The sequence below is a fragment of the Grampus griseus genome, assembly GCF_964374135.1.
Source record: "Grampus griseus genome assembly, chromosome: 1".
NCBI classification, from domain to species: domain Eukaryota; kingdom Metazoa; phylum Chordata; class Mammalia; order Artiodactyla; family Delphinidae; genus Grampus; species Grampus griseus.
Window position 1 is genome coordinate 54,190,311 of NC_139017.1, and position 26,662 is coordinate 54,216,972.

Here is a 26,662-nt window from a genome sequence, read left to right on the forward strand (position 1 = left end):
CCAGTGCTCTGACCTCTTCCTTATCTGTCTCTCACTTAGTGATCTCATCTACTTGACTAACTTTAATGAATTCCAAATACATATAAATCTAGCTTGGATTTTTCCCTAGATGAAAGACTCATAGATCCAGCCCCAAGGCAATTTTGTGCTGATTAGAAAAGGCTAACCTTTCCTCAAGCCCTTGACTGCCATCTTCTGTAAAAATTTCAGAATAGATATACACTTATCAGATGAGATGAATGGGAATTGTGTGTCTTTCAGCTGCGTGATTCTCAACCATTAGCGGCAGTTCTGTTTCTCCATGTGGGTGGTGTGTAGTAGGCATCACAAGCTTAATAGGTCCCAAACTGAACTTTTAAATTTAATTTTATTGGAGTATAATTGATTTATAATGTTGTGTTAGTTTGAGGTGTACAGCAAAGTGATTTGGTTATACATATACATATAGTCATTCTTTTTTTAGATTCTTTTCTCATATAGGTAATCACAGAATATTGAGTAGAGATCCCTGTGCAATACAGTAGGACCTTGTTGGTTATCTGTCTTATATATAGTAGTGTGTATATGTTCATCCCAAGCTTCTGATTTATCCCTCCCCCCTACCCACACGTTTCCCCTTTGGTAACCATCAGTTTGTTTTCGATGTCTGTAAATCTGTTTCTGTTTTGTAAATAAGTTCATTTGTATCTTTTTAAAAGTTAGATTCTACATATGAGTGATATCATGATATTTGTCTTTCTCTGTCTGACTTCACTTAGTATGATAATCAATAGGTCCATCTATGTTGCTGTAAATGGCATTATTTCATTCTTTTTTATGGCTGAGTAATATTCCATTGTATATATGTACCACATCTTCTTTATCCATTCCTCTGTCGATGGACATTTAGGTTGCTTCTATGTCTTGGCTATTGTAAATAGTGCTGCAATGAACATTGGGATGCATGTATCTTTTCAAATTAAGGTTTTCTCTGGATATATGCCCAGGAGTGGGCTTGCTAGATCATATGGTAACTCTGTTTTTAGTTTCTTAAGGAACCTCCATACTGTTCTCCATAGTGGCTGTACCAATTTACATTCCCACCAACAGTGTAGGAGGGTTCCCTTTTCTCCACACCCTCTCCAGCATTTATTGTTTGTAGATATTTTGATGATGGCCATTCTGACTGGTGTAAGGTGATACCTCATTGTAGTTTTGATTTGCATTTCTCTGATAATTAGTGATGTTCAGCATGTTTTCATGTGCTTTTTAGCCATCTGTATGTCTTCTTTAGAGAAATGTCTATTAAGGTCTTCTGCCCATTTTCTATTGGGTTGCCAAACTGATCTCTTGATCCCCAACCTCATCTCCCCAACATCTTCCTTTCTGTCAGTCTTTTCTACTTCAAAATTCTTCTCATTGTTGAGGTCAGCCTCCTTGAAGTTATTCTTAACTCCTTTCTTTCTCCCATACCTCTCCTTTAATCCATCAGCAAATCCTGCTGGTTTTTCCTTCAAACTTCATTAGAATGTAACCACTTCTCCACTCTCACCCAGGTCCAAGCCTCATTAGCTCACCTTTATTATTCTGTTAGCCAGCTTCTTCTCTTATACCTCTCTGTCTGTTCTTAACACAACAGTACAGTTCTTTATTTAAAACCTAGGTCACCTCATGTTTCCCCTCTACCCAAAATGCTTCAAGTGCTCTACCATTCATTTTGAGTAAAAATCAAAGCCCTTAGTATGGCCCACAGGCCCTACACCATCCAGGTCTGTACCACAGCTCTGACCTCATCTCCTGCCTCTCTCCCCCATGCTCTGTGCTCCAGGCACGTTGGCCTCCTTGCTCTTCCTCCAATATGCCAAGCATAGCCTGCTTCAGGCAGTCTACTGGGATCCTCTTATGTAAAGCATGGCTTCTTGAGTCTTTGCTCAAATGTTACTTTATCATATCAGAGAAGCCTTCCTTGACCGACACATATAACAAAACAACCTCCCTTCCTCAGTATTTATTATCCCCCGTATTCAGTTTTCTCCATAGCACTTATAATCTGGCACACACACACACTGTTTACTATTTTATCTCACTGGAATTTAAGCTTCATGAGGCTAGAGACTATTTTTTTCACTTTACTATATCCCCAACTTCTAAAACAGTGCCTGAGAAGTAGTAGGAGCTCAGTAAATACATCCCTAAATCTCTTTGTGGAACCCTATCCCTAAAAAGACACAGAGGTTTGAGATGGTACTGCACAATTCCAATCTCTAAATTCCAAGATAAAAGCATTTTCAGAAGTCCAGGAATGAATTTAAATCTAATTTGAAAATTGCATTGATTTTGCAGCTTTCTGGAAGGGCATTAGTTTCCTACAGAGAAAGCAAGTAGGCGCCATCTAGTGGCAACAAGAGAAGTACACATTTGTGTTACTTGAATTATTGATTAGTAACATACTTGAAAATGTAGTCCCTGATCCAGAAGCTTTTTAACTCTATGAACGTAATAATTACGATAGCCAAAAGTTCTCAGATTTGTAATTTCCACAGAACATGTTGAATTGAAAAGTACTGTTTATTATAAATTATTTATGGCTCATGTTTACTAAGTTTTGTTTGCTTATTTTTTAGGATCTGACATCCATTGCTCCTCTTTATTTTTCTTATTGTTTTATCCTCTACTTATCTTTAAACTCTTACATGGTACTGGCCTAGCCACTGAGTGGGTAAATAAAATAAAGGCTCTATCGTCTAAGAATTTATAATCTAATAAAAACAGCACCAATGAGGGTAAATGTGTGAAAGAAAATGCCAAATGATGCAGTGGTCTCTTCAGGCCAGACTTCTGAAGCCTTTTGAAGCTTAATTGTTGTGTATACTTCCACCATTGATGCATGAGCCACATCTTGTAGTTGTCTCCCTGTTGGCCTTGCCATATAGTGGGTGAAGGTTAAATATTTATGGTGGGGAATCATAGAAAGACTACCAATAATTCTCTCAGCCGCTATCTGTCCCAAGATACTTAGCCTTAGTCTACGTTTGGTGGAGCAGTTCTTCAGCTAGTTGTTAGAGAAATTAAAGTATTTGTTAAGACTCGTTCCCTTGTTAAAATTATCATAAAATTTTTAGGTCTAATAGTATCAGTTTCCTTTTCTGAGTTGTGTTGTTTATCATATACTTGATATCTCTGGAAGCAGATATAGAAATTGATAGCACAACAGTTTCAAGATGTTACTGAAATTTAACAATAACTAATATTCTGTTATTATATAGTTACTTTAGAGTTTTTCCTTCTGCCTACAGATACTGATTTTTTTTTTTTTTTAGATTGCAGGTAAATAGTTTCTTTGTAATATCCTATCTTTTTTTTCTTGAGAAAATATCTTTTTAATTAAAGAAATTGGTGTGGTATTTTGAATAGTATATTTTAAAGCTAAAATATTCCATATATTATTTCTTTTTAAAGATAAAGCAAACATTGTTTCTAAATCTTTTTGCCTTCTGAAGCTATATTTATATAATTTAGCATTCCATCGTGATAAAGTGGTGATATTGAAAAAGGACATTCTAATAGGATTAGTAAGTAGGCTTTTTGTGTACCCTAGCTCTAATTTCTTTGACAATTGGTTGTTATTATTTGTTTCATCATTTGGAGGGCCAGGATTCTCTTTATTTAGTAGGCTAGGTGGTTTAAAGACTGCTTATAATACTTAATTGCTTATCTGAAAATTAGCAAATTTAGCAGCCTTAGTATTTGAACTGTTTAATATTTCTAAAGTATTAACTGTGCTTTTTGTTAACTACTGTGTTCTCTCATTGTGATGGCTGAAGAGGCAATACTGGATACTTTGACTTGTAATTAAAGAAGCATTATTTCCTTATTATTGCAAGAGTACATGAATTTTAGGTTGTATTAATTTGTCTTTTGTAGAATATGCAGAATTTCTACATTGCAAAGGAAGAAAAATTACAGATTTTGATGAAGTTCGCCATGAGATTGAAGCAGAAACAGATCGAGTAACCGGAATGAATAAAGGCATTTCCTCCATACCCATTAATTTACGAGTCTATTCCCCACATGGTAAGTAAAATAACAAAATTCCAAATTCTTGTCCTCAAAAATTTTTACTATATTAATTAACATACAGTATTTATAGAAGATGGTTTTTTTCTCTCAAAAAATACCGAGTTTCTAGGATTGTGCTTAGATACTTCAGTAAATGGTATGATCCAAACAGCTCATAAAATTATTTATGGGGAGACAGGAGGAGATAACTTTTAAAAGAGAAGTCATTTTAAAATGTTTTCTTTATGTTTATCTTAAACTTTTAGAATTCCAAAGAGGTATGCATGAAAACTTCCATTTTTAATATCTTCAGTTTTTGCAAAAATCTTAGAGGTGCATGGTACTATGGTTGAGTTATCCTTAATGAATTTTCTTTCAGTCCTATATATTCCTCTTTAATCTCTTCCTGAGGAATCAACTGTGATTTTTTTTTCCCCCAGACTGTCGGCAGAAACTTGTCAGATATCCAGTTCCTGGTGTGTGATACAGAATAGCCTCCATTCTGACTAAGATTTTAGTGGGGCAGATTTTAATCTCCTATCTTCTACCCAGCTCTGTTGCTTTTAAAATGGACCATGAGTGACATAAGCTCAATTACAACTTCCCAAGAGGACTTGGTGCCAATAACGTAGCATGCAGAGAGAACGATAGCCAGGTCGGGACTGGAGTCACTGACTCGGTAGTTTCCTGGGCTCCCAAAATGGTGCTCCATGAGTCTGGCTGTATAGCCTGAACACTAACCTCATGGCACCATGAATGGCTAACAGCTTTCCTATAGGTTAAGTGGCTAACACTCTGTAAATAATGTATGATGTTTTTAAAGGGAAGGGCAAACCTTACCCAGAGAATTTTTACACCATTTGAAGGCAGTGTACAAGACTGGCAGACAGCATATTCACTTATTGTTCAGTGTTTGAATTATAGCCCCCAGTTACAAATGTGACAGCTCTCTGAGAAAACTGTTAGATATGCAAATCAGTGCTTCTTAAATTATGTTAAAATGATCATTTGGCCTAGCACAATCATATTATAAAAATAGAGAAAACTTGAAAAGCCATTTTGAATTCTGTCCTTTTTATTCTATGCACATGAGTCGAAGTTCTTCAGATACACAATACGTAAAGCTCAGCTTGTTTTATTTCTACTAAAGTGACACATGATTCTGCATTGCTGATATCTTTCAGCATTGATGGTATATGTAAAACTTTATTTTTTTTTTCCTTTCCACAGTGTTAAATCTAACCCTTATCGACCTGCCTGGAATTACTAAAGTGCCCGTGGGAGATCAGCCACCAGATATTGAGTACCAGATCAGAGAGATGATTATGCAGTTCATCACACGGGAGAACTGTCTGATTTTGGCTGTTACCCCAGCCAACACCGATCTTGCAAACTCAGATGCACTGAAACTAGCTAAAGAAGTTGATCCTCAAGGTGAGTGTATGGCCCATAAGATGAACGGGAATTAGTTTAAAATGTCAAGAGTTTGGGTATATTTCAAGGTAACACAAATTCTCATAAGTTGATTTTATTATTAATTAAATTCACCATTATTAATATTGTTAGCTCTTTCATATTTAAGATGCTGAAAGAAAAATAACTGGGGAATATAGTCTAAACCTATATAAATAAATGTAAGATTAACTGAGATCTAGGAAAATAGACCTTTCTAATTGTTATGAACTACTTATTTTAACAGCTAATAAAAGAAATTTCTGATACAGAATTCAGATTCTCCCCTTAGTTTTTATGAGTTATCTGAATATACTCCAAATAAAAAATCTTTTCTGTTTTTGTTTGTTTTTCATTAAAATAGGAGGCTCTTTTAATGCATGTAAGATATTATTTAGTTTATAATGTTTGACTTAAATCCCTGCTTTCATAATATATGTTTGTTACTGGCATTTCAGAATCCAAAAAAGTCCCTTATTTATGCTGATGTTTGACTTTTTCTTTCTCTGAGCTGAGTAATAATTTATGTTCAGGGACCCCAATGATGGGTCTTTGTGTGTGTCTGTTTAAAGAAATTATGAATGGCACTCAGTGATGTGTCCTTTCAAGATGCAGATGTATCTTCTCCAATTCTAGGAATTCTTTTTTTTTAAAAAAATAATTAATTGCCCCATTTTCTCTGGTCTCTTTATCTGGAATTCTTATTATTGACATCTTAGAACTCCTGGATTAATCCTCTTTTTCTAAAAAAAAATCTCATTTATCATCTGTTTGTCTCTTTGTTCTACTTTTTGCAATCTTTACTCAACTTTTAGCTCCTCTACTTTTTCATTTTTGATATCATTTAAAAATTCCAACAGCATTTTCTTATTTTGTGAATGTTATTTTTTAAAATAGCATTGTGCTCTTGGCTTCTCAAGTGCAGTATCTTCTGTAAAGATTTTAATGACAGCTTTTTGAGGTTTTCTTTTTGTAATCTAGAATATCTCTGAGTTCATTTTTTTCTGGTTGTTTGTTTTGGTCATTATCTTTGATGTTAGAGACCTTTTTCAAATGACTGGTGATCTTTTGCTGCTCTCGTAGATTTAAGAGTAGAGCACTAAAAAGCTGATGGAAGGTCTGCCTGTGCTTGAAAGGGATTCATTGACTAATGGGCTTTTCCATAGGGCGATTGGGCTGGGACCTGGCCATTTTGTGGGGAGACTTCCTCAGCTGCTGTTAGATTCAAGTATTTTCTCTTGAGCTGACTTGGTATAAGCCTGATGTCCAGTGGTCTCAGAGCTACAAGGAAGAATTGAGTTGGTAGGGGAAGGTGAGGTGATTCTCACTATTCAGCATGTAGACTTTTCATTAATCCCTCTGCTTTCATAATGACATTCCTGAAGGTCTTCTTAAGTCCAAAGTCCCTCTGGTTCATCCTCTTCTTTTTTTTTTTTTCGGTACGCGGGCCTCTCACTGTTGTGGCCTCTCCCGTTGCGGAGCACAGGCTCCGGACGCGCAGGCTCAGCAGCCATGGCTCACGGGCCCAGCCGCTCCGCGGCATGTGGGATCTTCCCAGACCGGGGCACGAGCCCGTGTTCCCTGCATCGGCAGGCGGACTCTCAACCACTGCGCCACCAGGGAAGCCCTGGTTCATCCTCTTCTGAAAGTAAATCTTCAGTATTCTGCTGAGGTCAAGGAGGAGTAACTGTGTGGGTGTGCAAGATGGGAAAAAGAGTCTGGCGGCCTAACAGTAAACCATATAAACTTTCAGCCAGTTCTATTTTCAGCTCCTCTTCACTAACCTTGGTGCCTTCAGTTCTTGAACCTTTTCAGAGTTCTGCAGTAGTGACTGGTTTTCTTCTTCTTGGCTTCTTCCAACATACCTGAGATTGGGGTTTGAAACAAAGTAGGTGGAAGTTCCAGATGGCTACATGGGGACCATCACCAGGACTCCTTCTTCAGCTTCAGTAACTTGGGAGAGCCAGATTATGGATTAGGGCTGGAGTCTAGTTATAAAAATTATACTAAAACACCCCTGTCTCAGAAGCCTTCTTGTTCTGAAGGAGACAAAACCAGGTTATCTGATTGGAACAGAGAGAGATAACACTTCCATCAGTGGATTCTAGTGAGTGCAGCACAATCACATCCCTGAGAAGTCCACACTTACTTCAGATGAAACTTCATGGAGGAGTACAAATGATATCCCCAGTCTGTCTGTCACAAATCTGTATCCAGAAAGTTAAATGAGACTTTTTTTTCTGCTATAGACCTGGCTTATTTTATTAGCTGCCACTTAGAAATTGCCATGTGAATTTACCATGAATTCATTGCCATGAATTTACCATGAATTCATTGCCATGAATTTACCCCAAATGAACCTCATTTCTTGCGGCTCATTTTAACTCCTGCTTTGTCAAAGATAGGCCCTCGTTACCCCAATTTTTTATATTCTGTAAATGGTAGTCCTAAGAACAGATTTTTGAATGTTTGCAGATAATTCACAGGGAACTTTGCAAATAATTGATAATTTTACAGAAATAGAGAAAATATTCAATGCCACTGTATGCTACTTCTTTGTCTACTCTTGCATGGTGATCGCTAAGGAGGACAAATTCATTGCCTGAAGGCTCATAAGTACAATTCTTGTGTTAGTTACTAGAAATTCCTTGCTAACCTCAGGGTTTATTATTTGTTTTAGAATCCTAGTTTCAATTCTGAAACTTCTGAACACTGTCGTACTTGAGAACCCTCAGGTTTGCATGGTGATTAGGTCTCCACCAGAGACCCACTTTTGTGTGCTGCTATCCTGAGGCTTTGGCTGGTCCTGGACATCACTGAAGCTCCAAAGGAAGAGGGTGAATTCTTGCCCAAAATAAGGTTCACATTTGTAGTAAAAGAATTAAAATAGAGAAAAGAAGAAGCTGTAGGACTCAATGCAACTTGAGCTTAGAGTATGAGATATAGAGACATGGTATATTCGGGTTGACAAATCAATACCTTTATTTACCCTCTGTGCCCTCCCAGTCATTCTGTGGGAAGACTGAATCATTCTAATATCTGATTCAGAGGTCTAGTTTTCCTTATAATTACAGCTTTGGTAAAAAAGCAGTGACACCAACTTTGGTTAGTTAGGTATGTGTTGCTTAACTTCTACATGTTTTTGAGTTTTCCAAATTTCTTTCTGCTATTGATTTCTAATTTCATTCCATTGGATTGGAGAACATATTTTGTACTATTTTAATCCTTTCAAATTTATTAAGACTTGTTTTATGGCCTAACGTGTGGTCTATCCTGGAGAATATTCCATGTGCATTTGAGCAGAATGTATTTTTTGCTGTTGTTGGGTAGAGTGTTCTATAGATGCTTTTTAGTTCTATTTGGTTTATAATGCTGTTCAAATATTGTTGCCTTCTTGGTCCTCTGTCTGGTTCTTCTATTATTGAAAATGAGATATTGAAGTCTCCCATTATTATTGATAAATTATCTATTTCTCCCTTCAGTTGTGTTGGTTTTGCTTTATGTATTTTAGGACTCTGTTGTTAGGTATATTTATACTTGTTATGTCTTCTTGATGGATTGAACTTTTGATCATTATAAAATGTTCTTTTTTGTCTCTAGTAACAATTTTTGTCTTAAATTCTATTTTGTTTGATAGTAGTGTAGCCACTGCAACTCTCTTCTGTTATTATTTCCTTGGTATATCTTTTTCCATTCTTTACTTTCAACCTATTTGTGTCTTTAAATATAAAATGTGTCTCCTGTAGATAGCACGTAGTTGGATCAATTTTTATAAAGCCCATTCTACTAATATCTGCCTTTTGATTGGAGTGTTAGTCCATTTCCACGTAATTACTGAAAGATAGAATTTATGACTTTCATTTTGCTATTTTACGTATGTAAATCTTTTTGTTTCTCTATTTCTTTATTATTGCCTTGTTTTTTGTTAAAAATGTATTTTCTAGTGTACCATTTTAATTACTTTGTCATTTATTTTAGTATTTTAAAGTTTTCTTAGTGGTTGCCATGGGATTACAATTAACCTCTTAATTTATAACCTCTTAATTTATAATCTGGTTCAGATCAATACCAACTTAATTTCAATAGTATACAAAATTTTTGCTTCCATATAGCTCCAGTTCCTCCCTTTCCTTTGTGCTATTATTGTTCTACAAATTACCTTTATACATCACGAGCCCATCAACATAGACATAAATACTGCTTTATGTAGTTCTCTTTTAAATCAGATAGGAGAAAAAAAGTTACACACAAACACAAATACATTATATTTTTTTACATTTACTTATGTACATTTGTCCCTTGGTATCTGTGGGGGATGGCTCTAGGATCCCCAGTGGAAACACACCCAAATCTGCACGTGCTCAAGTCCCTTATATAAAATGACATGATATTTTCATGTAACCTATGCACATCCTCCCATATACTTTAAATCATCTCTAGATTACTTATAATACCTAATACAATGCAAATGCTATGTAAATAGTTTCTGGTGTGTAGCATATTCAAGTTTTGCTTTTGGCAACATTATGGGATTGTTTTGGGAATATTTTTGATCCACAATTGGTTGACTCCACAGATGCAGAAACTGTGGATACGGAGGATCAGCTGTAGTTACCTTTACCAGTGTTCTGTATTTCTTTGTGTGAATTAGAGTTACTGTCTAGTGGTCTTTCATTTCAGCCTGAAGGACTTCAGTTAGTATTTCTTGTAGGGTAAATTTGCTAGTAAGGGAATCTTTCAGTTTTTATTTATGTGGGATTCTCTTAATTTCTCCTTAATTTTTGAAGGAAAATTCTTAGCTGATAGTCTTTATTTCACCACTTTGAGCATGCCATCTCACTACCTTCTGACCACTGTAGTTTTCTGATGAGAAATCAGCTGTTAATCTCACTGAGGATCCCTTCAACATCATGAATCTCTTCTCTCTTGTTGCTTTATAGATTTTTTCTTTGTCTTTTGAAAGTTTGATTTTGATGTTTATAGATGTGGATCTCTTTGATTTTTTATCCTTCTTGGAGTTTGTTGAACTTTTTGGATGTGTAGATTGATAGTTTTCATCAAATTTTGGACATTTTCAGCCATTATTTCTTTAACTATTCTTTCTTCCCCTTTCTTTTCTTTCTGAGATTCCCATTAAATATATGTTGGTACACTTGATATGCTCCTTTATTTTCTTTATTCTTTTTTCTTTCTGATCCTCAGATGAGGGGAACAATGTCAACTGACCTGTCTTAAGATTTGCTGGTTCTTTTTTCTGCTTGCTCAGATCTGCTGTTGAACCTTTCTAGGGAATTTTTTATTCCTATTATTTTAATTTTCACCTCCAGAATTTATTTTTTAAAAATAATTTCTAGGGGCTTCCCTGGTGGCGCAGTGGTTGAGAGTCCACCTGCCAATGCAGGGGACACGGGTTCGTGCCCCGGTCCGGGAAGATCCCACATGCCACGGAGCGGTTGGGCCCGTGAGCCATGGCTGCTGAGCCTGCGTGGCCGGAGCCTGTGCTCCGCAACGGAAGAGGCCACAATAGTGAGAGGCCCACGTACCACAAAAAAAAAAAAATAAATAATTCTATATCTTTATTGATATTCTATATTTGGTGAAAAATCATTCTCTTACTTTTTTAGTTATTTAGATATGGCTTCCTTTAGCTCTTTGAAGATATTTAAAATAGCTTTTTTAAAGTCTTTGTCTAGTAAGCTCAATGTTTGGACTTCCTCAGAGACAGTTTCTACTGCATGCTTATTTTCCTGTGTATGAGGCATACTTTCTTCACACATCTTGTAATATTTTGTTGAAAGCAGAACATGTTAAGTAATATAATGTGGCACCACTCAAAATCAGATTCCTCTCCTCCCCCAGTGTTTGTTTTTGTTGTTGGTTGTTGTTGTTGTTGCTATTTGTTTGCTTAGTAATTTTCCTGAGCTAATTCTGTAAGGTCTGTATTCTTTGTTCTTTGTGGTCATTAAAGTCTTTACTCAGTTTTCTCATTGATCAGCTAGTTATTAGACAGAGATTTTCTTAAATGCTCAGAGCCAAGTAGTCTCCCAGCATTTGCTGAAGGATTTGATGTGCATTTTGGAATATGCCTTCAATGCTCAGGCAGTTCATAACTCTGCTTTAGTCTTCACTTCCTGCTTGTCTTCATTTCCTGCTTGTGTAGAGCCTTAAGGTTAGCTAGAGGTGAGAGTTTAGGGCCTTCTGAGATCTTTCCTGAGAATGTGCACAGCCCCAGGCATGCATGTGGCCTTCTAGATTATACAAAATTCACAGGCCCTTATGGCCATCTTGTTCCCCCAATTTTTCTTTTTTTTGGTTGTCATCTTTTTTTCCCCAGCTGTTATTGCTGCCTGAGGCAGCTGTTATGTTGAACAATTGCCACTGATTGTTTTCCACATGCTACCTGGGGGAAAAGGCAAATGCACTGAGTAAGCTCTGAGCTGGGCCAAATAAAGAAAGCTCTATGAATGGGTAATTTTAGAGAACTACTAGACAGGTTAAATAATTACAGTTCTCTGAAAGTGGTACTTTTGGTGTATTCCAACCCCATTCTTTCCCTTCCAATAGCTGCTGGCTGCTATTTTTGCTGTAATTGTGGGATTTTTGGTTTTTAAGGCTACTGCAGGGCTAAGGAGAGGAGAATGGGAATAGGGAAAGTCCAAACACCACAAATTTCTCTGTTATTCCTGAGATCCAGTGATTTTGTTGAATAAATGCCAATCACATTGTTGGAAACCTTTGGTTAATTTTGAGAGTTCTGAAAAAGTTGATTTTGACAACTATTGCCAGTATTCTTGTTGCTTTTATGGAGGAATGGCCTTTTCAGAGGTTCTATTCCACCATTCCTTATTCCTTTCCAATATTCTTTATCCTAATCCTATATAACTTTAATAATCAGGACATTTTCATATAAAAGACATCTGAATTGAGATGATGAGGGTAATCTGGTTGTGATATCTGTCACCCTGTTAGTCTTCAGGATTGATTTGGCTGGCTTGAAAGTGACCTGTTCTTATCACTTCATGTACATTCTTCCTGAAGTTTTGCCTTTAGCTAATGAGGATTACCTATTTAGATAATAGAGGACCATTCTTTATTCAAGGTATCTAGATTATAATCTTATCCACCAAGGTACATAATTATATAGTTTTCTGAGAAGTGGTCTATTTTAGGCAGTAGCTACTTTGCACTAAATTAGGCCTATTTGACATAGATAGGCCATTTTCACCTTAGCAGGACTTGGGTATATTCGAATATGTACCTGAGAAGGAAGTTTATGTTGATAAGTTAATTATAAATTATTTGCATAATGATCTTAAAAGTTAAAGCTTTTACAAAATAAATGTTACTAAAATGCTGGGATAGAGTTATACATTTTTTTATATTAAAATAAGGTTCATGATGAATTATTCTCCCAGTGTATGTAGAATGTCACAAATTTGTAGCTAGACAAAGGTTGAGCTTATCTTTTGAATTATTTGTGAAAAATGTTTTTCTGACTAAATGAGGATTTTCAGTAAAACTGCAAGGGGAATGGCTATGCTATTTCAAAGCTCAAACTCCTAATCATCAGAATTATTTAATGTTTTACAAATATTTTTCCCAGTATAGTGGTCTTAAATTTTCAAATTACTCTTACGTACTTTGGTTTTAGTTTCACCAGAATACTTTGAGGTTGGCTGCGTTGAGGTCGTATTTTGGGATGAGGAAATTTGTTCAGGTTATGTACACAGTATTGAATAACATGCCTGCAACCACACTGTGCATTTGTGATAGCCCCCTCCTCCTCATCTAGTGCTCTTTCTACTTCATCAGACCATTCTTCAATTAATTGCTTTATTAAATAGATGAAAGAACACAGGATTTGGAAACTGATCTGTCACTTCATGGTTGTATATTCTTGGGCAAGTTATTTAACTTTTTTGAACTTTATTACCTCAACTCTAAAATGACATGAAATTATAATAAACCTCAAAATGTTGCTCTGATAATTAAATAAGATAAATTTGCCTGTAAAGACAACTCAAAATCTAAATGGCTGGCCAAATGCTAGCAATTATTTTCCTCTTGAAAATATTTACAGTATACTACTTTGTTATTTTATTTTTTGTATATCATTTATAGTAGTAATAAACCTATAAAACAATCAGTAGCATTCTCTAATCCAAACTGCTGCCTACACTAATGTGAACTAATAAGGTTTGATAACAGAATTGTAATAGAATTATTTTGAATATTTTAATAATGTGTCATAAAAATTAAAATAATTTCAGATTCACCTGCAAATTGCTAGATTAACTGTAGGTAAAAGAAGACCTTAGCTGGGTTGAGGCTGGGATAGGGTGGAAGGAGGGTTGTCCTTAGCTTTGCTTGATGTGTTTAAGGCATTGTGCCAGCTGCTACTCACAGATACAGAGTAGGATTCTTACCTAGCCAGACTAGGATTCTTACCATGGAGACTGCATTGATTTCTCTAAGGAACATTTCCTCCAGCTATTTAGAAGTTCTAATCAGGTGTATTAAGAATTCAATCACTGCCTTTGTTAGTTAATCCATTAATTTGTTATTCAGCAGACATTTATCAGGCATCTATTGAGCCAGGCAAAGTGCTTGTGGTCCTTAGCGTTAATTCTATATGCTGGACCACCTAGTAGGATCCTAGGCTAGGTAGATACACACTACATATTTCTGATTATTTTTGTGACTTTCCACTACTTAAAAAAAATAAGCTGTTTGCATGGCATCTTGTCTTATGTGTGAGGTCATAAAAGTCCCCAGAAAAAGGTTTACAGAGGATCTGCTTTATGAAATGAACATTTTCATATTTTAGGGGATGTGATTTGGCTCACAACATATATTAATTCAAGTGAAATGGGTTGTGTAATAACACTGTGTGTCGTATGTTATAACCACAAGTATCCTGTCAGGTAGGTGGCATTGCCCAGTTTTATATAAGAGGAACTGAGCTTAGAGAAGCTATGGAACTTGCTCATGGTTAGACAGCTGGTGAGTAGCAAAAGCATGATATGAGCCTACCTATCTCTGAGACCAGTAGGTGTAGTCTACCACTGTATCGTCTATCTTTCTCACACCAGCTGTGTTTTAAACACTTCGTTCAGTGATAATCATGAACACTTTAGATTTTTATAAAATTTGAGTAATACCTGCTTGATAAAGTAGTTTTATGGTACTAAACATGGTGAAGCATTTTTAAAGTTATGTTGAATTAGGTTTTGCCTCATAATTCTTCTCTTTAAGGCAGAGATTTACTAGAATATCTCTGTATCAATTTGTATAAGAAACAGACTCATTGACAAACTTAAGGATTGAACTTTTCAAGGAAATATTATAAATGCTGGCTAAAGAATTGGTTTGGAAGAGTTCATGTTTACATTCTCACCTGAATGCTTCTTCATTATTTCCCAAAAGCACTCAGTGAATATTACCTTCAACTGGTTTAATGTGATTTTTACTTTTCATATCAGTTTTAAATATGGCTACATTGCTTTAACTAATATTAAAAGATGATTATAGTTACTTGTTCATTTATTCAACAAGTAGTTAATGAGCAACTACTATATGCTGGACACCACTTTGAGCAGCATGAATACAGTGGAACAAAGCAAATCTTGGCCTTACGCAATTCACATTCTAATGGGGGAAACAGCCAAGATGTCTGATAAATGATTATTTTAATGTCCAGTAGTGATAAGTGCTATGAAGCAAAATAAAATAGTGTAAGGGAAGAGAGAGTGATGGTCCATGGAAGCAGCATATGAGCAGAGAACTGTTAAGTGAGGGAACAAGCCCTGTGAATATCTGGAGGTACAGCATTCCAGGTAAAGGGGACAGCAAGCACAAAGGACTGGGAGAACTGGCTTGACTGTTAAGGAACAGCAAGGAGGCCATCGAGGATGGAGCTCAGTGAGAGGAAGAGAAGTACTTTCTGCAATCAGAGAGGTAGGCGGGCCCAGATCAAGTGGGGTCTTCTAGGCCGTGACAGAGACTTTGAATTTTGTTCAAAGTGTGATGAGCAGCCGCTGGAGCATTTTGAGTGTAGAGAGACAAGATCTGATTTATGTTTTCATAGGTCAGTCTGGCTGCTGTGAGAAGAAATGACTAAAAGAGGGCATAAACAAGGAGATCAGTTGGATTACTCCTTCAAAGAGGTCCAGTGGGGAGAGGGATGATGTGGCATAGAATAAGAGAGTAATGGTACAGAGGGAAGAAGCTGTCAGACTCAAGATATATTTTGAAAGTAAAGCTGATAGTTTACTGATGGCTTGCTGTGAGTAAAAGAAAGGAGTCAAAGTTGACTCCAAGGGTTTTAATGGTGGTGCCATTTACTAGGATTGGGAATATTAGAAGAGAAACATGGTTGGGGGAATCAAGTGTTCCCTTTTGGACATATAAAATTTGAGATGTTTATTAGTCACCTAAGTAGTGGTGTTAGAGACCGGAATTCAAGGGAGAGTTTCAAACTGGAGTTATGAATCTGGGAGATATCAGCCTAGAGATGGTGTACTGAGTTGGATTATATCCCCCCCAAAAGATATATCTAAGTTCTAACCCCTGATAACCTGTGAATGTGTCCTTATTTGGAAATAGGGTCTTTGCAGATGTAATTAGGTTAAGAATCTTGAGATGAGATATTCCTGGATTTATGGCGCTTTCTAAATCCAATGACTAGTGTCTTTGTAGGAGAAGAGAGAGGGGGATTTGAGAGGGACACAAAGAAGGCCATGCCAAGATGGAGGCAGAGATTGGAGCAAACCACCAGTTTGTGGTAATTTGTTGTGACATCCTTAGGGAACTAATTCAGATAATATCTAACTCCTTGAGACTAGTTGAGTTGAGAGCACGTAGATGAATGTAGATAGAGAAGAGAAGGAAGGCCAAGGAAGTAGCACTGGGGCTCTCCTGTATTTTAGTAGTGGTGAAGGGGAGGAGAAAAAGCAAAGGTGACTGAGAAGTGGTAGAAACCCAAGTGAGTATGGTATTCCTGAAACCATGGGAAAAGAGGATTTCAAGAAGGGTGTTGTCATGGGCTGTGTCAAATGCTGCTGAGAGATCAAGAGGGTGATTTGGTAGGTCAAGGCCGATTCTACTGCTCAGGCATTGTAAGGAAGCCCAATAACAGTAAGAAATGAAACACAGGAGCTGGTAACTACGGGAAAGTGGGATTTCCCTTACATTGTAGTGAAGTGGTGCACCCAACCTAATGGCATAAAAGGCAGTGAATCTATATTTCTTTGCCCTCTGACTTGGCAGTTTCCCCAGTCCTCACAGCTTGTATTCAGCTTCAGACTTATAGTAATTCTCTGTGAGGAACCCGGGAAGTGCTGAGAAGCTGCATCCATTCAGTTGCTTGTATTCTTAGCCCATGAATTCTTTCCACTGCTTCCTGGAAGATTCAGTTGTAAACAGAAGGAAAGCAGCCTTGAACTCTAAGTCATCATTACTTTCAACTTTTGTATCTAAACCAGACTTTTATATTTTCATGTAATGGAGATGAGGGTAGAGAATTGACCTTTGGATTTGGTACATGAAAGTCATTGCTGACCTTGATAAGAAGGGTTTGGTAGGAAAGTCTCCTAGGAGAAGGTTCAAAGGAGACTTGGATGTGAGGAAGTGGAGACAGAATACAGACAGCTTTCTCAGGATTCACAATAGAGGGAAGCAGAAAAATGGGACACTAGTTGTGTAAGATCAGAGAACGTTTTTGAAGGATGGGCAATATTCATACCATGTTTGTGTGTTGATGAGAATGGACCAGAAGAGAGAGAAAATTGTTAAAGAAGAATAGAGATGGTATAAATATAGGAGAAGCAGGATAAAGACAGGATAAATATATGAGAAAAATCCTTGATTAAGGGGAGTGGGAATGTTACATGGGGCACCTGTGGGAGTCCTTGCCATAGATAGAAGAAAATTAGATTGTTCTCCATTTTAAGAGTACAAAAGGCAGAGGATATGGATACAGATGAGGTTAGCTGGTTAGACTGATTGGTGGAGAGATAGCTTTCAACATATTGAGTTTATTTATGTTGGTGTAATATCCACCTATCTTGATAGGTTCTAATGGTCATATAATAAAGACGCCATGTTTACACTGCTGTTCAACATGACTAGAAGTGACACTAGTATCTTTGTGTTTTATAGATACTGTTATACCCTCGCTGAGCAGTTCATCCTAAAGAGGCACTCACATTTTCTGTATAAAAGCAGAAGAGTCAGTCCCAGCAGTGGTACTGATTTATTACTTGAGCATGAGTTCATTACCCATGAAGATTCTCATTGTGCCTTTTATCTTCTAGGCACAGCAGTTTTTTAGCATTACCCATCAAGCTTGTTGTCTACAATAGAGGGGTGTTTAAAGGCCTCACTAGGGAGGCAAATGTGTCTGGAAATTCCTTTCATGGTGATTTATTTCACAGCAAACAAATTTCATTTCTAAATCTAGCATGACCAGAGGTCTTCCGGAAGTATAAAAAACACTCCAAGAGGAATGTTAGACCTCTGGTTGGGAAAGAGGGCACCATTTTCTCTTGAGATGAAATTTGTGAATTGGTGAGAATTTACCAGGAGGCTGGAGGCAGACTTCCTTATTTGTTTTGTGGAGGTGTGTCCAACCTACCTCCTCAAGGTTTTGCCTTTCCACAAGTCTCCGTATTCAATCTGGAAAAAGTTAGTTCATAGGTGATGTAAGCTGATACTCATTGCCCTTTGGCAGCACTTAGCAGTTGCCAAAGCACCTTACTTTTCTATCTGGTCATGGAGGTGCTGGAGGTGCTGTTAGGTTAAACAGAAGCTTCAAGCATCCAGGCGTTAAGTCAGCATTCAGAATATGATGAATATGTTTATAAAATGCAAATGTAAGAGCAATCCATGGAGAAAACCTATTTTCCAGTCAGTGTCTCTTTCTCTGCAGCTATTCTTTTTTCCTAATTGGATTCTCGTTTTACCTTGAAATTCTTAGCTTAAATAGTTGACCATATTAAAAACAATTAATACAGTTGTTCCTCAGTGCCCCTGGGGGATTGATTCCAAGAGGCCCTGCAGATACCAAAATCCGTGGATGTTCAAGTTCCTTATATAAAATGGCATAATGCAATGAATACAGTTCACCCTCCTCACCTGCAGGTTTTGCATCAGCAGATACGGAGGGTCAACTGTAGATATTAAGTAATTAAATCAAGAGTGCAAACCCTACCGGATATTAATTGAATCAATTAATATTTGTGAAGCTATCTGATTCTTTAAGAAGAAATAACCTAGTGTGTTAACTCATACAAGGCATGTTTTGAATTCTTAAGGGATATATTTTTGAGCTTATATTTAGCATGAGTGCGACTCTTAAAATCAATTAGTTTGTTTTTTTTTTCAAATGGAGGAAATGCTAGGAACAAAGGCTAAAACCAAAATATTTCTGGTCTTTGAAAAAGTTGTTTTACATTCTTTCTGTTTAATCAATCATTCTTTTAAATTAAACATCTACTATGTACTAAGCTTGAACAAGGAATACATTAGATATCTGCTCTAAAGAAAGCAGGGACCACAGATATACATGACCTTACAATCCTGTGTGATCAGAACTTTGATAGGAGGTGTATGGAATATATCATCATAATATTATACTCTGAAGCCTGAGAATTACAGATGCATATTTCAAATTCATATTGCTATTTTACATTTGTACTTGAATTTCAAGAGTTTCATGTGTATACAATTCGAATAAGTTTGTTAAATCTTATGTTAGAAATCAGCCTCTTTGCAAAGAGAGTAGTTCGTCTGAAGATTGATAAATAGGCTTGCCCAAGTGTAGAGAAGAACTTCCATTTGAGCTTTAAAAAGTATGTTGTCTTAGAATTATATTTAAGATTATATCTAAGATTATATCTATATTTAAGATTATATCTAGATTTATATGTCATATATAAATCACATCTAGATTTATGTATGTCATAAAAAGTATGTTGAATCTTAGAATTGGAAACATGACAACAAAAAAATTTCATCTTAATAGGCTTTAAAAAGATTTTTTACAAAAGTGTGTACTTCTTGATATGCTATTTTTGTTGGGAAAAATAAAATAACCTTGATTATGAAATTCACCGTGAAAGAAAGAGAATAGATTTAGAATTTGAATAAGGATATAAATAAATAAATAAATTTAATTCTTTTAAAAAACAGGAATAAAAGAGAAAAACATGAAGATGTTGGTAACAGTGAATGTTCTATTAAAATGGAACTTGTTATTGTCATCAAGATTGTATCAGTACGAAAGGCCACTAAGATGTGGATTTCTAAAACTGACACGTTCATTCCTTTTGCCACTGGGGGTCACTGTAAAGACGTTGCTTGAACAAGTCTAAAATTTCCTTTTGTGGCATTTGAATGTAGAAATTTAAATGTGAAAAAGAAACGCTATTTATTAGAAAGACTAAAAATATATATATAAGAAAGAAATAAGACATATTCTCTTGTTCCCTAAATTGCATATTACTGATCTGAATCTTTCTTAAGACTTCTGTTTATATTGATATATGTATGTGTTGCGTTGCTATTCAAAGTGGAAGTGTTTAATTAAAGTGACTTTAGCATTATAGAATAATTGTATTCTCATGTGTTTCTTGTTTCAAAATTCAAAGATATTTAAAATACAAGTAATAGTTACCTATGCAATTAAAACTTACTCCTGAATTCTGATATGACCATAAGCTTCTAACATTCCCGTTAACGTAGATAGAAACATATTCTATAATCCATCTCCAGAATATCTGTCCAAACCAGATCTATATATTTATTTCATTGACAGTATAAATAAAAATATCATTAAAACAAAACAAAACTCTTCTAAATTTCTATAAGACCCTCATTTTCCATGGCTTTCAGAATCTCTCTCTCCTTCCCTCCAGCTCTATCTTCCTTTGCTTTCTCTTCTCTCTGTTCTTCGTCTAACATTTCTTGAGTGCTTGTTATAATCCTTGAATAGAAGGAGAATTATTTCTTCCACTGAGACAAGAGTGAAGTAAGAAATTTAGTACATGCAGATAGAGGTTCATCTGTAGATATCTGGATAAGCATTTGAAGAATTTATTGCCTATTGACTTAGGTTTTTTTCTCTTAAGTAAGAAGCAAGGCTATAGGCTGAGAAGGAACTGGGAGTCAGGGTGGTGGTGGTGGTGGGACAGTAAGGAGAATAGGAGAAAAGGGAGTTGTGTAAGATGTTTGAGGAGAAAGGTATTTTGGACAGCCACTGTGGGGAAAGAGAGAAGGAGAAAGTGGGCAACATTAAAGGACTCCACTGAGGCCAGAGCCATCTGCACCAAGGCTTCAGGATTTTATGATTCCCAGGAACACTCAGCAGCGAAGGATTTTGAGAGGCAAATACTTGGATTGCATTTGGGTCAGAATTCTGCGGGATCCATTGGATGGAAGGCAAAAGAGTTGAAGATATTGGAAAAATAATAGTTAGAAAGATGAACTGTGAAATCCTTGGAGGAAGGGAAGAAAGGGAAGCCAAAAAGGACCCATAAGTTTTGGGGAAAATGGGATGGTTCAGGGATGAGGTTCCAGATAAGACTGAAGAATATCAATGCATTATTCATAGTAGGTGAGTAAAGAAATTGTAAGAATAGGAGTTTGTGGTTAGAGACTAGAATATTACAGTTTATAATTTACAGTTGAAACAAGTCCAGATAATAAATGTCCAGGATGTGGTCATGGGAGGAAATTGCTAAAATGACATGCAGGTGAAAATCATTGAATTTTCAAGAAACTAAATACATGAAGAGAAATGAATACATCGTCCTCACATACATTGATGCTGCCGGTATAATGGTGGAACTAAGGGTGGTGAAGAAGACCCTGATGCTGAAACCTGCAATAAAGAGGGTGTGTGTGTGTGTGTGTGTGTGTGTGTGTGTGTGTGTCTGAGTGTTGAAGATGGGTGTTTGGGCATTTGGTAGATGACGGCAACAAGGAGGAACAGAGGGTGCTATAACCAGATGGTGTAAGGCTCCAAAGCAATATTTTATATGAAGGTGGAAGATTTTGGTTTGGAACAGAACTGAGGAGTAAGAACATTAACCTTCATTCTCTTTTCTTCCACCAGAGGGGCATGAAGGAAAGAACTAGATGAAGGCAAGGAGGTGAGAGCTATTGTTTAGACCAGAGCATGAGTGTGTTGGAGTAATATGGTGACAATAAAGACAGTTCCAGGTGGCATAGTGCAAAGGATTGGCAGAAAGGCAGCAAAGGGAGGAAGTGGGAAGCATGTCGAAATGAAAGTACAAGCTGTTCTGCTGAAATAACCAGGAAACATTCTTAAGAAATGTTGCCTTAATAAAGAAAGTACACTAATAAAAGCATAAGACATATAAAAATTACATTTTAAAACAGTACAGCCTAGTGGTTAATAGCACAAACTCTGGAGCCAAACTTCCTGGGCTTGAATCCTGGCTCTACCACTTACTAGCTGTGTGATCTTGGGCAAATTTCTTAATCTTTATATACCTCAGTTTCCTCATCTGTAAAATGGGGATAATAATACTACCTTCCTTATAAGATTGTTATGAAATTAAATGAGTTAATATCCACATAGTATTTAGAAAAGTGCCTGGCACTTAATAAGCCCTGTAAAAGTACTACATAAAATTAACATACTTCGTTGGTTAGAAAGTAGGTTTGTGGCTGTTGAGTTTCAGACTTAACAAAGTTATTTTTCCTGCAGGAATTTCTGTGATAAAAGCCAATAGTTGCTGTATTTTCATGAAGTTTATATCTGTTAAACCAAAGTCTTACTCAGCAAAGTTAACCCTTGCTTTCTACTTCCTTCTTGCTTGTCTCTTCTTAGGGTTGCCAACATTATCACTTGTCTAATGCCCCTTACACATTCATGTGTTGTCACCTTTATAACCCATGATGATGCACAAAGCCAGAGCCAGTTGGGTTACCTATACAGTTGTGTGCATGGTGTGTGTGTGTGTGAAACACAGTTTCTGGTGATGGTGCCTATAGTGATCTATATAATGAAAATCATGTTCCCTATTTAGTAGGTCCCAGTGGAGCTGATGGACTTAATAGAAACTTTTGCTGTAGGAGAAATTCCTGTTCAGATGAAGGACAGATGACCCGAGAAGCTTGGATTTGATTTGGGAGTGAAGGATGACATTAAAAGAGATCTGGTGCTATCAGCCAGTTCCAAGTTAACCAACTGCAACTTCAGTTAAAAGTGTTTCCACGCTATTGCCAACAGAGTCCCTGGATGGTGTTCTGAACCAGACCATTTTGTAGTCAGCAGTCTGAGCTATCTGTTCAGGATTTCAAATAGTTTGCTGAGGGCTATGAGTGGAGCATTATTAGTTACTGTCTGCAGTTAAAACCCCTGTATGAGAAAGGTAAGAGTGGGAAATATATAACAGTCCCAGGTCTACAGCAATGATGGAGTCCTACTGGGCAGGCATTGTGAAGACTTCCTAGCCTGGCAGTGAAAGAAGTTTATTGATTAAATCCTAAGTGTACTTTCGGGGAGGAACTTCCTTGTCTGCTGTCCAGGGCTCCACCTTCTGGGAGTTTCTTCCTTGTCCATTATCCTCTAAGACATATCTGAAGTGGAAATGAGGGATTATAACCTTCTCTGGAGATGCATAGCTTTCACAGCCTGTTGTCTACTTGTAAAATCTTGGGGTCATAAAGGTTTTAAGACTCAAACTATGAAAGGCTTTTTCAGGGCAGGCTTTTTGTTTCTTTGGGAATACAATTTCTTAAAAAACTCATTAAGCCTTAACTATCTGCTTCTAGTTAATTCCAGGTACAAACAACTACACCAAAAGCTTTTTCCTAGGCATAGATCTTAAAAGATCTTAAATCTGTTCTTTTGTTTCCTTGCCACCAATACTCTTTCCCCACCCGTCTTCTCTCTCTTTCAACTTACTACGGTTATCTTCAGGCTACCTGAGACTATTGGCTTGGGTAGGGAGGTATGTATTTTAAGTGTAAAGTCTGATGAGTTTTGATGAACATATACACTCATGCAACTACCATTACAACCAAGATAAAGAACATTTCCATCACCTATAAAAGTTCCCTTGTGTCCCTTTCTAGTCAGTCCCACCCTGGTCCCCTAGTCCTGGTGCCAGGAAACCACTGATCTGCTTTTTGCTGCAATCTGTTAGATTTGCCTTTAGAGTTCTATATAAAATGGAATCATCCAGTAAGTACTCTTGGTGCCTGGGTACTTCTGCTCAGCATAATGTTTTTGAGATTCATCCATGCTGCTGCATGTTTTAGTTCATTCTTTTAAATTGGGGAATAGTATTTCACTGTGTGGCTATGCCACATTTTGTTGATTCATTTACCTGTTGATGGAACTTTAGTTTTCTCCAGTTTTGGGTGATAACAAATAAACAGGTAAAGCTGCCATAAATATTTATGTACAAGTTTTATATGTTTTCATTTCACTTGGGAAAATAAGAGTGGAATTGCTGGACTATTCACAATAGCCAAGACATGGAAACAACCTACATGTCCATCGACAGCTGAATGCATAAAGAAGACGTGGTATATATATGCAATGGAATACTACTGAGCCATAAAAAGAATGAAATAATGCCATTTACAGCAACATGGATGGACCTAGAGATTATCATACTAAGTGAAGGAAGTCAGAGAAAGACAAATACCATATGATATCACTTATATGTGGAATCTAAAATATGACGCAAATGAACCTATCTACGAAACAGAAACAGACTCACAGACATAACAGACTTGTTGCCAAGGGGGACGGGGTTGAGGGAGGGGTGGAGTGGGAGGTTGGGGTTAGCAGATCTAAGCTATTATATATAGAATGGATAAACAACAAGGTCCTACTGCATAGCACAGGGAACTGTATTCAATGTCCTTTGATAACCATAATGGAAAAGAATATTAAAAAGGAATGTATACATATATATAACTGAATCACTTTGCTGTACAGCAGAAATTAACACAAATTGTAAATCAATTATACTTCAATTAAAAAAAAAGTGGAATTGCTGGGTAAGTGTATGTTTAATATTTTTAAGAAACCACTACAAATTTTATTCCCAGCAGCAATATGTGAGTGCTTCAGTTGCTCCACATGCTCACCAACACTTGGTATTATTAGTTCTATTTTAATTGTAGTCATTGTAATGTCTGTGTAGTGGTATTGATTTGCATTTCCCTTACGACTCATGGTGCTTGGCATCATTTCATGTCCTAATAGGTCATTTGTAAATTTTCTTTTGTGAAGTGTCTGCCTATTTTAAACTGTCTTCTTAGTATTAAGTTCTGAAGCTTAAGAAAAATGCTGATGCAGATTTTATTATGTAATGCAAATATATTTGCTCAGTCTATATCCTTTCTATATATTTTAAAAACAAGTTTTAATTTTGATGGTGTATAATTTTAATTTTTAGAATATGATCCACATTTTTTTATCCTCTCTAAGAAATCTTTGCCTAATCCAAGTGTGCAAAGATTTTTGTCCTATGTTTTCTTCTAGAAGTTTTGTAGTTTCAGGTTTTTGGTTCTCTTAAAATTTTTATTACTATTCAGAAAAGCTTAACCCAAATGGTGTTAACTGAGGCACCAATTAACTTTTGACCCAGTAGGAAAAGATGCAATACAAAAATAGTAAAACTAGGACAAAATCAAATACACGAAGCACTTACATACATAAGTAACATTCAAAAGCAAGCTAATTGTAAAATATCTCAATATTCTATTACATTATAAAGTCACAACTAATATAAATCTAAAAAATGTAGCTGGATCATTTTCCTTTTTTTAAAAAAATTTTGAATTTTATTTTATTTTTTTATACAGCATGTTCTTATTAGTCATCAGTTTTATGCACATCAGTGTATACATGTCAATCCCAATCGCCCAATTCAGCACAACACCATCCCCACCCCACCGCAGTTTTCCCTGCTTGGTGTCCATACGTTTGTTCTCTACATCTGTGTCTCAATTTCTGCCCTGCAAACCGGTTCATCGGTACCATATTTCTAGTTTCCACATATATGCGTTAATATACGATATTTGTTTTTCTCTTTCTGACTTACTTCACTCTGTATGACAGTCTCTAGATCCTCCCACGTCTCAACAAATAACCCAGTTTTGTTCCTTTTTATGGCTGAATAATATTCTATTGTATATATGTACCACATCTTCTTTGTCCATTCATCTGTCGATGGGCATTTAGGTTGCTTCCATGACCTGGCTATTGTAAATAGTGCTGCAATGAACATTGGGGTGCATGTGTCTTTTTGAATTATGGTTTTCTCTGGGTATATGCCCAGTAGTGGGATTGCTGGGTCATATGGTAATCCTATTTTTAGATTTTTAAGGAACCTCCATACTGTTCTCCATAGTGGCTGTATCCATTTACGTTCCCACCAACAGTGCAAGAGGGTTCCCTTTTCTCCACACCCTCTCCAGCATTTGTTGTTTGTAGATTTTCTGATGATGCCCATTCTAACTGGTGTTACCTCATTGTAGTTTTGATTTGCATTTCTCTAATAACTAGTGATGTTGAGCAGCTTTTCATGTGCTTCTTGGCCATCTGTGTGTCTTCTTTGGAGAAATGTCTATTTAGGTCTTGTGCCCATTTTTGGACTGGGTTGTTTGCTTTTTTGATATTGAGCTGCATGAGCTTCTTGTATATTTTGGAGATTAATCCTTTGTCAGTTGCTTCGTTTGCAAATATTTTCTCCCATTCCGAGGGTTGTCTCTTGGTCTTGTTTATGGTTTTCTTTGCTGTGCAAAAGCTTTGAAGTTTCATTAGGCCCCATTTGTTTATTTTTATTTCTGTTACTCTAGGAGGTGGATCAAAAAGATCTTGCTGTGATTTATGTCGAAGAGTGTTCTTCCTATGTTTTCCTTTAAGAGTTTTATAGTGTCTGGTCTTATATTTAGGTCTCAAATCCATTTTCAGTTTATTTTTGGGTGTGGTGTTAGGGAGTGTTCTAATTTCATTCTTTTCCATGTAGCTGTCCAGTTTTCCCAGCACCACTTATTGAAGAGACTGTCTTTTCTCCACTGTATATCTTTGCCTCCTTTGTTATAGATTAGTTGGCCATAGGTGCGTGGGTTTATCTCTGGGCTTTCTATCTTGTTCCATGATCTATGTTTCTGTTTTTGTGCC

The 26,662-nt window shown here is 36.5% G+C and overlaps 1 protein-coding gene across 6 annotated transcripts in view; it reads left to right on the forward strand.

The window, feature by feature from the left end:
- The window catches only part of DNM3 (dynamin 3), a gene marked incomplete at both ends in the record, with an annotated part of 567,700 nt that overhangs the window by 151,758 nt on the left and 389,280 nt on the right, over window positions 1-26,662 (forward strand). For all 6 annotated transcript variants that reach the window (XM_082656445.1, XM_082656448.1, XM_082656446.1 and 3 more), the window contains 2 exons: window positions 3,904-4,053; window positions 5,269-5,472. In XM_082656445.1, coding sequence (XP_082512571.1) covers window positions 3,904-4,053; window positions 5,269-5,472 — 354 coding nt within the window. The remainder of the gene's footprint in view (window positions 1-3,903; window positions 4,054-5,268; window positions 5,473-26,662) is intronic.